The sequence below is a fragment of the Oculina patagonica genome, chromosome 6 (genome assembly GCF_052425735.1).
Source record: "Oculina patagonica isolate OP01 chromosome 6, crgOcupat, whole genome shotgun sequence".
Classification (NCBI taxonomy): Eukaryota; Metazoa; Cnidaria; class Anthozoa; order Scleractinia; family Oculinidae; genus Oculina; species Oculina patagonica.
The window spans coordinates 5,729,581-5,745,147 of NC_135763.1; the positions used below are offsets into that span (position 1 = coordinate 5,729,581).

At 39.4% G+C, this 15,567-nt stretch overlaps 1 protein-coding gene across 1 annotated transcript; it reads right to left on the reverse strand.

The window, feature by feature from the left end:
* Window positions 1–249: 249 nt before the first annotated feature.
* Window positions 250–14,219, reverse strand: LOC144655880 (uncharacterized). The gene is made up of 5 exons (XM_078516052.1): window positions 14,131–14,219; window positions 9,629–11,626; window positions 4,788–5,290; window positions 2,828–2,965; window positions 250–2,125 (listed from the first exon to the last, which is right to left on the reverse strand). Exons 2-5 carry the CDS (start codon window positions 11,490–11,492, stop codon window positions 545–547), a joined length of 4,086 nt encoding a protein of 1,361 aa, XP_078372178.1. The 5' UTR covers window positions 11,493–11,626; window positions 14,131–14,219; the 3' UTR covers window positions 250–544.
* Window positions 14,220–15,567: the final 1,348 nt, after the last annotated feature.

The following is a 15,567-nucleotide window of genomic DNA, read 5'->3' on the forward strand; positions in this document are numbered from 1 at the left end:
TGGAAATTATGTCCTCAGAGCTCTTCGTTTCCTCGTGCCAAGGCCCAGCCGGCTAAGAGAAACAAAAAAGGCTATGGGGACGAGAATGTTATTACACCTCTCAGTGGTTTGACGTACAAACGAGGCGAAGGGTCATTCTGCATCGTTTTAACCGGTTTTTACCCTTTCGCCTAGTTTGCATCGCAGGATCAACTGCAATGACAGCTATTGTAACCCTTTTTTTATACATTCCTCAAGTAGATCCCAACGTGATTTGAAAAATATTTTATTGAGAGTTGCTTCATCGATCATTACACAAGATCTTTTCAATTCACTATGTATTAGAAACTAAACTCAAGACAAAGAATAGAACCCTAATTCTTTGTAAGACTGATTAAGAATTTGAATTTTAACGAATGGATGCGAAAACAAAAGCTCAGTAAAAGTCTTTTTTCAAAAGCTATCTTCTTAAACAATCTAACGATCTTGTGTATGAAATGGGTAATTCTGCGTCTCTCGAATATATACAATATATTTATAATTATGGACTTTAAAAAAATTTGTATTATAGAATAACTTCCTCGATCTCGTCATCTACGTCATCTAACGCATTGTCAACTGCGCGGACATTTTGCTCTGCGCTTTTTCCAATGCTTTGCAGGCGTTTTCTTCGAGGCAGCAAGGAATCATCTTGAGGTTGTGTTAGGCTGGATCTTCCTGTTACGTTCACTTTGCTTTCCCACGGGTAAGCAGATTTGTCTTTATTGATAGAACTGTTCCCAAACAGGGGGTTTCCTGTTGGTTTGACCTCCTCGTTCGTGAAAAGATCATCTCCAAATAAAGGGGCGCCGTTGCCAGCAAAACCTCTGGCTCTGCGACCTCGTGAGGGGCTTGTCCTTCCACCGATATCCCCGTTTGGTTGACTTGAAGCAGTCTTGCTCGACGCAGCCCCAAATGAAGGGTTATAGTCCCCGAAGTTCACGCTATTTTGTTCTTTTTCTGAGGAAGTTTTCTTCCCTGCTCCGAAATCAAGACCACTGTTCTTGCGTGTTGTTTCTTTTTTCGCACCAAACGAAGGATTATAACCTCCGAAAGCCAAATCGTCCTTATCCTTGTTTTCTTTTTTAGCGGCAGCTCTCCTGCCAAGCGTAGGTTTATAAGACCCAAAACTTAGATCGTCAGACAGAGAGTCTTTAGTGTCTGGTTTAGGGGGATCGTTTTGTGCGAGCTCTTGTGACGCGTGTGCAGGGAGCCCATGATGAAGATTCTCCACAGTCTGTTTAAAATCGTACGAGTTACGGCTCTGTTTCGAGCTCGCGCTTAGCTTCTTTCTGCCGCCACTCGCATCAGAGAAGATATCGTCGTCAGAATGTCCCGCATTCGCCGAAGGTTTGGGTTGCTGGGGCTCGGTTTTTATTGGTTTATCACTCTGCAAAAAAATCGGAAGCTTTTTCGGTTTGTCTTCGGCAGGAGGAGCTACGGCTTCTCCTGTTTTTATAACACCGTTCGGCGGCTCGCTACTTCCATCAATTGCGCGCATGCGAGCCAACAACAAATCCTTCTTGCGCCGGATCTCTGCGTCTTCTTTAAGTCGTTTTTTCTCCTCTTCTTCTTCTCTTTGCTTCCTCAAGCGTTCTTGTTCTTCCCGTTGTTTCTTTAACAGTTCTTCCTCTTCGCGCTTTCTTCTTTCGTGCTCTTCCGCTCTCCTTCGTCCCTCCTCCTCTTCTTTCCGTTTTCTTTCTTCCTCTTTCTCAATGCGCCGTCTCCGCTCCTCTTCCTCGTGTCTCCTCCGCTCTTCTGCCTCCCTTCTCAGCCTGTCTTCTTCGTCCCTCCTATCATGTCTCACCGACTCGGACACAGCGGACTGTTCCTGCCGAACGCCAGATGTTTCGGGTTTCTCTCCTTCATCCTTCCCTTCGTCCGTTAACACCGAGCCAGAATCACTCGCTGCATTTGTGAGGAACACGTTCGTTCTCTTTTCTTTTGCGTCTGGAGCCTTTTCAATGTGAACTGCTGGAGCTGTGATGGCGGGTGCATGGGCTGCTCCACTGCCTGCTGGGAGAGCTGGTAAAGTTGTGCCTTTCTTCTTCTGCTTGGTGATATGATAATGGTAAATATTCTTCTCGTCCAATTCTTTTTCTTTATCCTGTTAAAAGTAAAAGAACAGAATTAACTTGAACCTAAATACAACCATTTCAGATTTCTCCCATGTTTTATGAAAATCTTCAGTAGAGATCTTTATACTTGCAAGAAACAAAAAGCAGAAAATTGGGAGCGCCCGAAGTACAGGGAGGAGAAGTGTTGCAGAGTTTCGGGGATTAAAGCAGAATCGGAAAATTGAATATTGAAAATATTAACTACTGGATAAACATTGTAAACGAATATTGAATATTTTTATTTTTGACTTACCAAAAATAATGAATAACTGTTACAGAGAAATGAATAATGACTTCCGATCCGAAAATAGAGATTGAGCACTCGCAAAAGGCTACGAATAAATCTAGGCAAAGATTACGCATCCTGCTTTAACCCCGAATAAAGTCGAATGCAATCAAATCGCCAATTCTGTAAGAATATTTCGCCTCCGAGTAAAACTTCATATGAAGAATATTTTGCTTTGGCCGTAAACACTGCGAGAAAATGCACCGGTAAACTTATATGTGTGCGCGAAACTGAACCTCGGAATTGTAGCATAACAACTAAGATTCCTGCTTAGTATCCTCTACGTTCAGGCAAAAAAGAAGGAAAAAAAAACTGAAAGAGAGAGAGCTTCATCTTGTGAAATAGTTGCGGAAAACCTTGCAAACCAATATAGAACTTATCAATTATATGAAAGTTTTTTTTTTACCTTGAGTCGGTCACGAAGCGATCTGAAATCCTCCTGTACTCTTTTTAGCTCCTCTTTTGCTTGTCTATAGCGATCCTTCTGCTCTTTCATCTCTCGTTGTCTCGCTTTGTCCTTGAGCGTGATGGATTTTTCTAGATCCTAAAAAAAGCGTGAGAACAAAACAGCTGGTTAAAACACTTCAATATGTATCTAGGTTATTAACCGAAGCGCGTGAAAGCTTTTCTTATTGAAACGTAAAATACATCTCCAGGAGGCAGGCAAGGTGTTTAAAGAGTTGCCATGACGACGCAAGAGAAAGGGTTATAAAAGTCATGTTATTTTTTTCAGTTTGTTCATTACTTTTGAAAGCTGCATGGCGTGGTTTCCTGAAAATTAATCGCATGCAGCTGAAAAACAAAAGTAATACGATTTAATGAGAGAGCCATTGCGTTCCTTCTATTTTTGTCTTATGTTTTCCGCCATGCATGGCTATATTGAGACAAACATCAACCTAATTAACACGAGACATCGCAAAAATTTGGTATTTTTGTGTGTTTTTCTCTGATGCGCATTATGTAAAAAACGTAATATTTTCCTAGTGATATTAACTAAGCTGCGATTGTGATCCCTGCCTGCTAGCTTGCATTTTTCTATTTTCTCATATTTTTTTTTCATCGATCAACCGCCAGCAATGCAAGCTAAATGTCTGCAAAAATTAGGATTTGTACGTTTTCTTAGTAAACCCCCACTTCTCTGTAACCTCTCTTAATATCTGTTCTTTATAAAAACTACCTTTACTGTCTTTCGGGTTCGGGGAAATCTGTGAATTTTGGCAAGACTTTTATTCTCTTGTGACTACACATGCACTGTACAGTGTATTAAAGGCCTCGTATGTATTCATTTGAAGTGCTCAGTTTAAGCCTGTCAGAAATTCTTGTGAAAACTGAATCTTTTAACTTCCGCTGTATGAGAAGTACAAAATAATGACATTCAGTTTACTGGTACAGTTGAACGGTGGTCTGGACCCCACGAATTCGGATAATCAAGGCTCAACTTTAATTAACTATGAAATGTAAGGGACAGACCATCAGAAATTGCCAAAGGGGGAGGGGGGTGGGGGGGTAAAAAATTTTTGGTGCAGGTTTTTTTTTAAGTCCTACTTGTCTGCAGGAATTTTTTTCTCCTTTGCACAAATATTTTTTTAAGCCACAACCGCTTGTAGGAATTTTTTTTAGCCAAGTTTCCCTTGCAGGATTTTTTTTTGCGAATTAAGTCACCCCCCTCCGGTTATTTCTAATGGTCCGTCCCTAATATTGTGAAGATTGATACTTATATTTTACAGTATAGCACCCATAAATTGAAATTTTTTTTATCAAAATCACTGTTGACCTGAATCCAGGCCAGTTGTTTGAAAGGTATTTCTACTCCCCCATCCAGGGAGGAGTAGAAAATTTATACATCTAGTCCCTTGATGCTACTGAAACCAGGATAAGCTCCAGAGTGAAACATCTAGGCCACTACGCTCTAACGAAGATTTACCTGCCTTAATTACCTTTACAATGTACTTATTTATCCTAACCAAGTTACACCCGCTTTCAGTGTTACGTGCATAGCGGCTTTCTGTCGACATCCATCTTTCGACGTGCAAACAAACAACACGGATCGAAATCCACCAATCACAGCCCACTAGCATGACCTTCTGACCTTTTGCATGAAACCAACAACGGTATGTATAGGTTTTGATTGGCTCATTTCAAACAGCACGTCGAAAGACGATGTCAAAAGATGATGTCGAAAGATGGATGTAGAAAGATAGCTATGCACGTAACAATGAAAGCGGGTGTAATACTTTTGATACCTTGCAAATAGAATTTAGTAACCAAAAAGGTATAGCTGAAACTAAAACTTTTGTATATACATGAACTGGCATGAAGCTATTTTACAGGCAAAGAAAACAAAACCAACAACTATGACCACTTACTGTTATCTTTTTGTCCTTTGCAGCCATTTCGTTTTCAAGGTTCTCTAACTTTTTTGCTAATGAAGCTCGTTCTTCCAGTTTTTTGTCCTCTGCTAGCTGACGATAGCTTGAAATTTTGTCCCGCAATTTCTGAATCTCACCATCCCGGTCTCGCGATTCCTTTTCTTTCTTGTGCAAAACCTCTTGATTTCTTCGTAGCCTTTCTTTTAGAGTGCGCATTTCAGCACTGTGTCTTTGGAGCAACATTGGCAAGCTTGCCTCCTCATGGTCAATTTTCTTAATTTGTTTCTCTTGTCGATGGCTCACTCTTTTCAAAGACTTGTTCTCATCCTTTAGTTCTTCAACTTCTTGTTGCAGTTCTTCCAAAATGTTGTGCATACGTGAAACTTTGTTTCTGTTTGCCGATAAAATGCGTCTCATCATGGAGCTCTCACCACCTGAGGTTTTGGTTGTCATCTTTGAACTGGCTGATTGACTTTTCTTGGTTTTATGTTTTGCAGGACCTGATGTGCAAATAGAACCACATTTTTATAAACAGTTGAACTTTAAACTGAGTCTGGGGCGGGGAGAGAGTTGTTATGTTTCTTTTGTTTGCATCCATCATGCATCACAGAAATGCTGTTTCTCTCCCATCTTTATATAATACTCCCAGTCCTCCCAGTCCTGGCCTTGCCCCACCCCCTCTGCCTGAGTTTTACAAATGTGCAGGGACGGCGGGGCTTTTAGCCCCCCACTTTTTCCGAAAAAATAAAGACTTACTAAGGGAAAAGTCTCTTAAGCCCCCCACTTAAAGTCACTAGTCAGCCCCCCCCCCCCCTAACCTGGAAAACTGCTCCGCCATCCCTGATGTGCCAGGCAGCAAGGCACGTGGGGAAAGGCATGCGAGGAGAGGCAGCAAGGCATTGGAAGCAGAAATCCCTACTCCAAATAAAAAACGCTAACCGCAAGCTACCCGAGCTATTAGAAGGCTAAGCAGAGTGCCGTTTAGGCTCACCAAAGTGCTATTGAGGCTAAACAAAATGGAGCACTTGGTGACAACCCCCTCCACCTCCCTAGACAGTACTACTCCAACTCCACTGCGAGGAAAGATTAACTCAAACATAGCTCTTTCTGTCTCACCACTTCTGTTAAACACCATTCAGGAACAAAAAAAGAAATAGCCGCTGAATGATAAGTAACTTAAATAATTTTAACAGCTGTGTTATACAGCTGTCAGACTACATGAATACGAAGAAAATAAACTACATGTGTTCACACAGTTTCTCACTAAAAAAAATGCTAGCTCAGCAGGGATAATACATGACTGTACTCTTATTCATCAGCTACCTGGCTTGTGCTAACAATTACTTCATGTAAGATTTTGAGTCATTAAGAGTTGATCACAGCAGGAAAATTTCTCTTCACATGATGATACATAAATCATTATCTGGTAGGAGGTTTTCTTTAATTTTAAATGCAAGACATGAATGGTCAAATTTAAAAGAATTATTATTACAGCAGTACGAAAACAAACTGGAAACAGCAACATATGCCTGGAGAGATCAAAGATCGCATTTTTTAATGAAGATAATATTATCTCAAAAATATGACCAAATATGTTGATTGATGCAATGAGTATAAGCTTACATGTCAACCAAAAAACTGAGATTTATCTTGGGGAAATAGAAAATAAAGCAGGATCGAACTTATGCTGTTAGCCTGAGACAGGACAAACAAAGATTATATTAAAACTGTGCTGTCGCCTCGATAAACGCTAAGTGACTATAGGTTTAATTAATTATTTACATGAAGGTCTCTAATAACAGGAGACCAAACATGTTGTTAGGAGTAACTATGAATTTTGCAAAATAGACAACAAATCCTATTTTTCTACTACGCTAAAATTGCTCGATCTCTTTAACCAAAAGTACTTTTTCATCGGTTATAGTTAAGCCTGCATGCATGTGAAAACCATCAGTCTTATATCGAAATACATGTATTAAAGCCGAAAACCAATAGAATTATTAAATGCAGTTCTAACTGAACGAATGCTGATTTTCACCTCACTTTGAAAATAAATTTCGAAAGCTTAGGGGGATAAGATCTAAACCAAAAAGTAGTCGAAAACATGGTTACATGTTATGAGTAAGCTCATAGTATCTAATCAACTCCAATCGTAGTTTGTACTCAATTCAAAGTTAATATTAGCTAATATTCACGCGACCAAAAAGTCAAACGGAAATTTACCTCTGGTTGTCCCGTAAGCACTTCTGTACGAAGCAAACGAATCTCGCCTTGAAGAGGCCTTCTTGGAACGAGATCGGTGTTTTGGTGGCGATTCTGTCGGGGATCTCGATGTCGATCGAACTCGCTCTGACGTTCGAGATTCACGTCTCGGGGAAAATCTTCGAGTACTGGGTTCTTTCGAGGGGCTCGGGCTGTCGAAATCATCATCATAGCTGTCGTAGTCGTCAGAGTATCTGCCGGACATTTCACGATTTTTCTGTAGTTTTTCCCTGGCAAGCAGGCTTTCCTTCCTTGTCACAGAAATTACTGAAGTTTTCTTCGATGTCAGTCGGTCCAACGCCGTGAAATCTGTCTCATTATCGTAGGACGAATTCAAACCGATGTTAGACAATAACGGAGGATTTTCAAATTCTAGAGTCATAACAGGACTCTAGGTCTGCTAGGAAAGTAATTTTTTTTGTTGAATATTTGACCGCACAACCGAAATCTTGCGAAAAAATCACTGTCTGTTGTTAGCACTACTCAAATATGGCGGCGATCGAATGTTATGTTGTGCGTGACGTCACGTTGCCAAAACACCTTGTAGTCACGGAAACCGGAAAATCGCCCCCAGATCACCGCGGAATTTGAAATTTTTCAGGAGCATCGCCCGACCGATCCAGTGTTTTCGAAATGTAAAAAAAAATCCAGTTTCACTAGTCAAAGAGGCAAGTGTTTTAATTTACAAACACACGATCTTGTTTTATTAACAACAATTGGTCCGATGTGATGTCCTTGTCTTTAATTATCATCGATTCTAAGTTTTTCAAAGGCTGTCTCGTGTCTCAGCGAGATCGACTGAAACAAAATCTTTCGGTTCTGCACCTCCTGACTTCATAAATGTACCCAGACCCCTTAAAGTGTTCATTCTTTTTTTTTTTTTGGCCCGACCGACCGCCCCACCAGTACAAGAGACGGGGCGATGGGAAACGAAACATTTAATTAGGATGGCCTAAGTGTTGATCTGGGCATAACGTCTGACGTCTTGTTTAACAAGCTCACGCTGTTAAGTTTGATACATTACCCCCCAAGTTGTCGCAATCATGTTCGCTTTTAGCTCAACCATATTCTAAAATAAAGTCGAAAGGGGGCGCGAATCATGAAAAAATGCAAACACCGGACACGATAACTGCCAAATTAGATTAATCTTATGCTGTTTGGTCAATACATGAAAAAATAAAAATAAATGCTAGAAAAGACCCGAAAAAGTTTTGACTATAAGAACATTTATTGTACCTTATTGTTACTTATTTTCGCCGTACTTAATTTTCGCGACTTTAAAGACCCGCGAAAGTTAATTTTAAACGTTTTCCATTGTATTTTTTACGTTTTAAAATTAAGTTTACGCAGACTTTCTGAGCGCAGCCTTGCGTATTTTTTTTCTTTATTAATCTGTGCCGATAACCTGATAACTATTCTCTTAGTGAGCTCACTAAACTATTATCACTATTATCTGTACTTTTAATAGGCTTTCGTAAAATAGTCTTCGAATTATTTAAAACATATTTGTAAACATCCACCATGTAATTAGTGTTTAAAGATTTACATGTACGTTTTTACCACCAAAAGTTATATTTGTGACCAGAAAATGAGACTTAACAGAATTTTAGCGAACACGACTCAGCGAGCACACTTCCGTCAACGAAAAACCACTTTTATGTTCCTTTCAAGAACATTATTGTTTTCAATGGATGAATCGTCGAAGAAGACATACCAGGAATTGCTTCGAAGAAAAATGAAAACTTTACCCTAACAAATATAACAAATCCCTCTAAATCAAATACCATCCCCGTACAAAATACATCTAAAAACAAATACCATTCCCAAATACAAAATACAACTGGGTAGAGCAGTTTTCAATTGAGTTTCGTAAAACCAAAACCAAAGAAATTACTCTAGCCAATCACAAAGAACACAGACAATCCAGTAAACTAATCAAAACTCTAAGAAAATACATGAAGCTGGCACGAAGCGCGGGAAACGTGCGCGAGCGCGTCATGATTGGTTTTGGTTTTACTTCTGATGGGCTGAGAAAGTGGCGCGAGGGTTTTAAACCAATCACAAAGCATAGTACAGTGGAACCCCGATATAACGATCTTCGATATAACGATATTCCCGATATAACGATGAATATGTTATGTCCCGGCAATGGTAAAATGTATGGGATGGAACCCCGATACAGTGGAACCCCGATATAACGATATGCCAAGGGGGCAGTGAAATTATATCGTTATATCGTGGAATCGTTATATCGGGGTTCCGTCCCATGTATTTTACTATTGCCGGGACATAACATATTCATCGTTATATCGGGAATATCGTTATATCGAAGATCGTTATATCGGGGTTCCACTGTATAACGATTCCTCGATATAACGATATAATTTTACTGCCCCCTTGGCATATCGTTATATCGGGGTTCCACTGTAATGCAAAACCAATGCAAACGCAAATTACTTTCGACACTCAAGTGAAAACCGCTCTATATAATATAGGATGGGTAACCGTAAGTACTTATTTCAGCTTTGCAGCATTTTTAATTTCATTTATCAAATCAAATATGATGCCCCACTTACCGGGTCGACGATGTGGCAGTGAAGGAAGTTGCACCTTCTTTCCTTGAATAACAGGTGGGTAATTGACAGCTGTCACTTGCTCAACAAGGGATGTCTGCCTAGAGCGTTGGCTTACCGACATGAAGCTGCGTGTGGACTGGGTCGTACTGGCAGGCCTCGGACTTGAAGTCGAGGCCCGTTCAGTTTCTACAGCGCTCCATCGACTGCTAGCTCTGTCGCTATGCTCGCTTTCTGGTGGCTTCGGGCTGGGTTGTTCTTCGCCTCTGCTCTCCGTACGACTTCCGAAAAAGGCAGAATCGCTGGTGACTATTTTTGTGGTGTTTTCAATGTTTGCGTTGTCAAATGAAACCTGTTTTACAGGTTTTCGCTTTCTACGGACGATTTTCTTTTGTTGTTTATTTGCTGTGTCAGAGTTGTCACTAGTTATCGAGCTCTGTCTTGCCAACTGCTGTCTTATAGCATGAATTTTATCAGTTTTCTTTAATGTCTTTTTTGAAGCAGGCCGTTTTTTTAATTCGTCTACTCTCGATGTTTTTGTCTTTACCCGGTTAGGCTTATTAGCGTTACGTATTTTCCTGGTTTTTAATCGCTTGCCAGCCTTGGCTTTCGTCGGGGGAGCAGCAACTTCTGTCACGCCTTCCGCGTTACTAGTGACGTAATCGTGCCCAAATCCTGCCCAGTTTTTAATTGACACATCAGACTTTCCGTTGTTCGACGAAGTAGACAATTTATTCCGTGAGCTGCTTCCTTGCCGGCTTTCTTGTCTGCGATCAAATATCGTGCTTTCTACATCATCGAACTCGCTTACTACCACGGTCTTGGGCGTTGCGGATCTTCCACTGACCTGTCTACTACCGGGAGGGGTGTAACCACCTTCTGTTATAGGGGGTTGTTCTTCTTCTAACGATACCTCCTCTTCTACTTTTGCTTCATCTCCTGCTGTTATTTCTTGGGCAGCAGCCTCAATGTCCTCTCGCTGCTGCTCATCCTCGTCGTTGCCTTGACCAGGGCTCACTTCGGTTGGCTCATCAGCAGAACTGTTCGGTGATTCTAGACTCGCTTCTCTGTCATCGTAAAGCGTTGGGATGCTACTTACACTTGCATTCAAGCTGCTTGAGTAATGAGTCAGTTCGTCTTCGCTTCTCATGCCTTCTTCTACCTCCTCTTCATCTTCCTCATCGTCCTCGTCGTCATCATCATCATCATCATCATCGTCATCGTCATCATCATCACTCGCAGGAGATGACGATCGAGTCGAGGCAGCTGTATCGTTTGGATCTACAGTCTCATCTCTATCGCTCCTATTTGCTTTAGTTGGAACGACAACGTCGCTATCGCTTTCAAGCGAGCTCGAGGAGGATCCATCCGAATCTTCCTCGATTCCACTACGTTCTTTTTCCGATTCGTTATTGTTTTCACTGTCGTAGCCTCCCTCGCCCTGTTCCTGTTTAAAAGGTTCAGTGGCTTTCTCTTCTTCTGACAATTCTCCGTTTTCATTAGAAGGTGATTTGCTACCGGCTCTCGAATTCGTTTCTGCCCGCGTGGTGGTAGAGTCCGGTAGGGGATTTGTTTCTGTATGTTCATTCATATTTTGTAACGCAACAGTCGTCGTTGAGTCGTTTGGTAATTCCACCGGTGGAATTGTTTCCTTTTCATTACCTCTCTGTTCATCGAGGGATGCTTTTAACGTTTCGTCACTCACAAACTCAATACTCTCTCCGTCGCCCGCGGAACGAAGGCTCTTTCCGCTTTTTGATCTTCGTCCTGTAGTCTTTTTCAAAAGAATGTGCTTTACCGTCGTTTCTTTTTGATGCTTCTTAAGATTCTCTTCTGTGAGAGGAGCAAGATGAGCTTGAGTCAGCATTATTCACTCTACTGTCTGTTTTAGAAAGAGAATGCTCGCCTTTGAATTATTGTTCATCTTCTACACTTCTTCTTTATGGCATCTTATTGTCACTTCCATAAGAGACTCGATTACTATTGGCTGCATTCACGGTCCTGTAAAATAGGTGAATAGAGGACAATCATACAGATTATATATTTTTTCTAAAACAAGCTCTAAACTTGCACCCTATATTAGGAGACAGTTGTAGCAATCGTGAGAAGTTAACGTTAACTAAACGTACGTGCGCGCGCTTTATCACACTAATTGTTACAGACATTTCTGACGAAAATAATCAACTGAAAATGTGCGCGTGCCACATAACGCTTTCGAAAATATAATATTTTTTTGAGTGATCACTTTTTCTTTGCTCCTGTATTTTTTTGCAGGATCATTCACCTTTAGCAAGAAAGTAATCGCTAGGCAAATACTACTATTCCCGAGAAGCGTGGAAAAATAGCAGATGTCTAATTTCAACTCACTACGTTGCTAGGGTTATGCAATATTCTGTAAATAATTTGTTAGGTTAGGGTTGATAATGTTTTTTGTCCCATAAACGCACAGTGTATACTAATAGATACTAAGGATATTATAAGCAAGGAAATTAATTCAATTAAATTCAATTTAAGTAAGCTAGAAAATGAAATTTTTCTATAGTTTTTTTTTGTTACATACTCGTTCTGTTCTGTGTTGTATGGTGCTTAATTACACATTCACAAGTTTTGCCGTAGGTTATTTTAAATAAAAGTAATTTTGATATTCTTTGCTCGCTCAATGCGACGAAGATCACCCTTTTTTGAAATAAATTTTATTGAAATTAAAACCACTCGTGGAAATTTTGTTAATCAAGGCGTGCCAAATTGGAATACATTTTTACTGTAGGGAAGACTAGCATATGAAAAAGTACTGTTGTATGTTTTGGAGCATTTTAAGAACATCGATTTCCTGAAAGCTGCTTTTCTTTAATAATGTACGTTATTTTTTTGTTTGACTGCACTTTGATGAACTTTCACCATAATGTCAATTAAGTTTCGCTTTTATTTAAATGTGACTTAATTTTCCCACAATTGCATCCGAAATATAAACATTTAAATCCTGCCGGAAAAATTTCTTTCATCATAAAAATAAACAAATATCAGTCGCAAGGCCTATGAAAATAAACTAGGTAAAGTTGAATAACGAAAAGGTGCTATAAACTTCGCTATTGAAAGTCTACGAAGGTACAAATGGTGAAATTCAACCTGAATTTAACCAAACTAGTACTGAGTAGCGTTCGGCAAAAGTTTGTTTATAACTATACTATACAAATGTGGTCTATCGAAAACCACAGAATGAGTGAATTGCTAGTTAAATGGTGGCTTTCCACAAAACATAACTGAAGTAGGCATTTAGGTGCAAGCGAGTATCGACGATTTTTTAACTGCATAACCAATATTTTTTGAGCTTGAAATAGAAATTAAATGATCCCCTCAGGGAAAATCGAATTAGCCTTTGTCGTACCTTTTGAGAATTTCCTGCTGCGCCAACTTTATTTCTAAATTCTATGATATCAAACAGACTTGTTTCCGTCGATTTGTTATGCAGTAGCTTAGTTGTATCAAAACAATTCGTTGAAACCTAAAAACTGGTGGAATTTCTTTTCTTTTTCCGTAGTCAGTTTTCAACGAATTTGCGTGTTTGTAATTCGGTCAACATGCACACACTTTTGGCTCGGAAACATGCTGGAAATCGTTCTTTTTAACCGTACTTTTTGCTACTATTTAACCGTAACTTTTGCTAATATATATTCTCCGCTAAAAGCGTGTGTATTGACCGAATTGCAAACACCGGCAAACAAAGTTTTGGCTTTAGTAAAGCCAAACCAGCGTACTGCAGAATTGCAGAATTGGGTGTTTAGAAGAAACACTATGTCTTCAAAAAGCAGTATTTCTCTCGTATCTATCTTGTTGTCGAGCAAAATGTTAAAAGCTGTTTTTTCTTATTTTTTTTTTTTTCTGCGTTATTATCGCCTTTGCAAAAAGGAAGACATAGAATTTATGAAGTGAGAAAAATAACTCGTATAACAAGGGACAGAGCGCATGTTTTCTTGATAATAAAGAACATTATAAGAGTAAAAACTGCAGGAGCTAGCGACATTCCAATTTATATTTCAACTATAGATGAGTTCCTAGTCATTATGTAGTATCTTTTCGTTTACGATTTAGTAATATCACCATTAGAAAAAGGAAATTAATATGCTTTATAGTTTAACGCTTTTGGTCTCGACATATCCAAAAGCATTTTTACGTCTAAAGACACGGATTCAATAAGTCAGTTATTGCTCTCAGGACCGAATATAAACCACATTGGCCGGCATCAACCGCTTTAAATCAACTGTGGTGTAAACCAATAGCTTTGTTTGCCGAATGTAATACCGCAAAACCTATCGGAAGATATGATCCACAATCTATCGAGATAAAATTGGCGAGATTTTTTAGTAAGCCCGCAAAATGTTGCTCCGACAAAGTTGCTTAAATTATACAAGAAAAACAGAGAAAAAACTCATTTACGAGCTAAGCAGATATTCCATCGAAATTATGCATTATCTCGTAAATATCCTAAACACGATTACATTCCATACCTTTAATCCAAGGAACTATCGATTTCAAGCGATTCTTCCGAACTTGAACCTTTCTTCGCTGGTTGGGATTTAACACCGGGGACCAGACTTGAAGCCGACTTCGATTCTGACAGGTTTTTGCAGAAAAAAATATAATTATGTACGTATTGATAGTCCGAGCTTAAATATGCACACGCCGAGTTTCTCTGAGTTTCCACGGTATCCAACAAAACATCAGACAGCGAAGAAATGCGCAAAGCCTGTTAGTCGCGGATCGCTATTGGTCAACTACCACGTGCCAATCAGCTAACGAACGGCCAATCTCATCATCTCAAACATAGCTTATGTATGGGTTCCTTCAGTTCAACAATCTTTTTCGAAGTGTCTTGCTGTTACAAGCTCTGTATGGTTTCTGGCTTTCTAGCAGAAATAAAATAAAGTCTATTCATAGGTTCAAAGCATCTGGTTTGTTATCAATAAACATGGTGTTAAAGTTTCTTGATGTAAACACGAAAGTTAATTAGTGCGACTCACGTTCTGACAAAATAGACTGGCAAAAAAGGCTTTTTCGAAATTTCCGGAAAAAAGGTAATATGAATTTGTAAATGAAGACGATTCCGCAAGATTAAAGTGGTATCAATGAATGATATAAGCACAAAAAATGGATAAGATAACTGTTTAAACACATCATTAATAATTGACAACATCGCTGACTAAGATGACTTAATTTAGCGCACGGCATGAATCTCATTTAGAACAGATGAAGATTTTCGTAATGAATAAACGATTGAACAGCGAAATCATTACTAGTGTAAATTTAGTGAGTACAATCAGGAAAAGTAGTTTTTTTATGAGCATTACAATTGAAAAACGAAACATCTAGTTTACCGCATTCTTTCAAGACATCAAATTTCTATTTATGCAGTACAAGAGGGTAAAAAGTTTTCTGTGAATGTCACGTTTACCGATCAACTTTAAATTTCTCTTTACGATAGCAAAAGACTGCCAAGCGACTCGTGATGGGAATAAAGGAAATAATCAACTGAATGATAATGTTCTGTAGTTATGCCATGAATTACATCGACCTTGAGAAATGTGACTGTGTTTAGAACTGTGTTAGTGACGCAGCGCTTTTTAATGGCTATTATAAATGCTAAAAACGAGATAATTATCCAGATGTTTTAATTTCCAATTGACGCTCTGATAAGCGACCACTCAGATATGGAAAACTTAAAATTGAAAAGCAAGTTCTGCCATCAATTTGACTACCGCCTACTGTACCATTTTCTAGAAGACTTTTGTTTATGTTAACGATGAATAACGTTTTTAAAAGGATAGTCAATCAAATATAAGACTCGCCAAGATCCAAAACACATTGGGTAGATAAAGGCGGACAATTTGTTGATCGAGTCAATCAATGACCACTACTGGGGAAAAAACGGGAAAAAGGAGGCTCGC

Bases quoted from the DNA above. Each gene is read 5' to 3' on its own strand.
- LOC144655880 (XM_078516052.1), bottom strand. From the start codon at position 11,492: ATGCTGACTCAAGCTCATCTTGCTCCTCTCACAGAAGAGAATCTTAAG. The intron at 5,291-9,628 runs GTAAGTGGGGCA...TTTGCACATCAG, and splicing joins ACTGCCACATCGTCGACCCG to GTCCTGCAAAACATAAAACC. The intron at 2,126-2,827 runs GTAAAAAAAAAA...TACTTTTAACAG, and splicing joins CGCTTCGTGACCGACTCAAG to GATAAAGAAAAAGAATTGGA.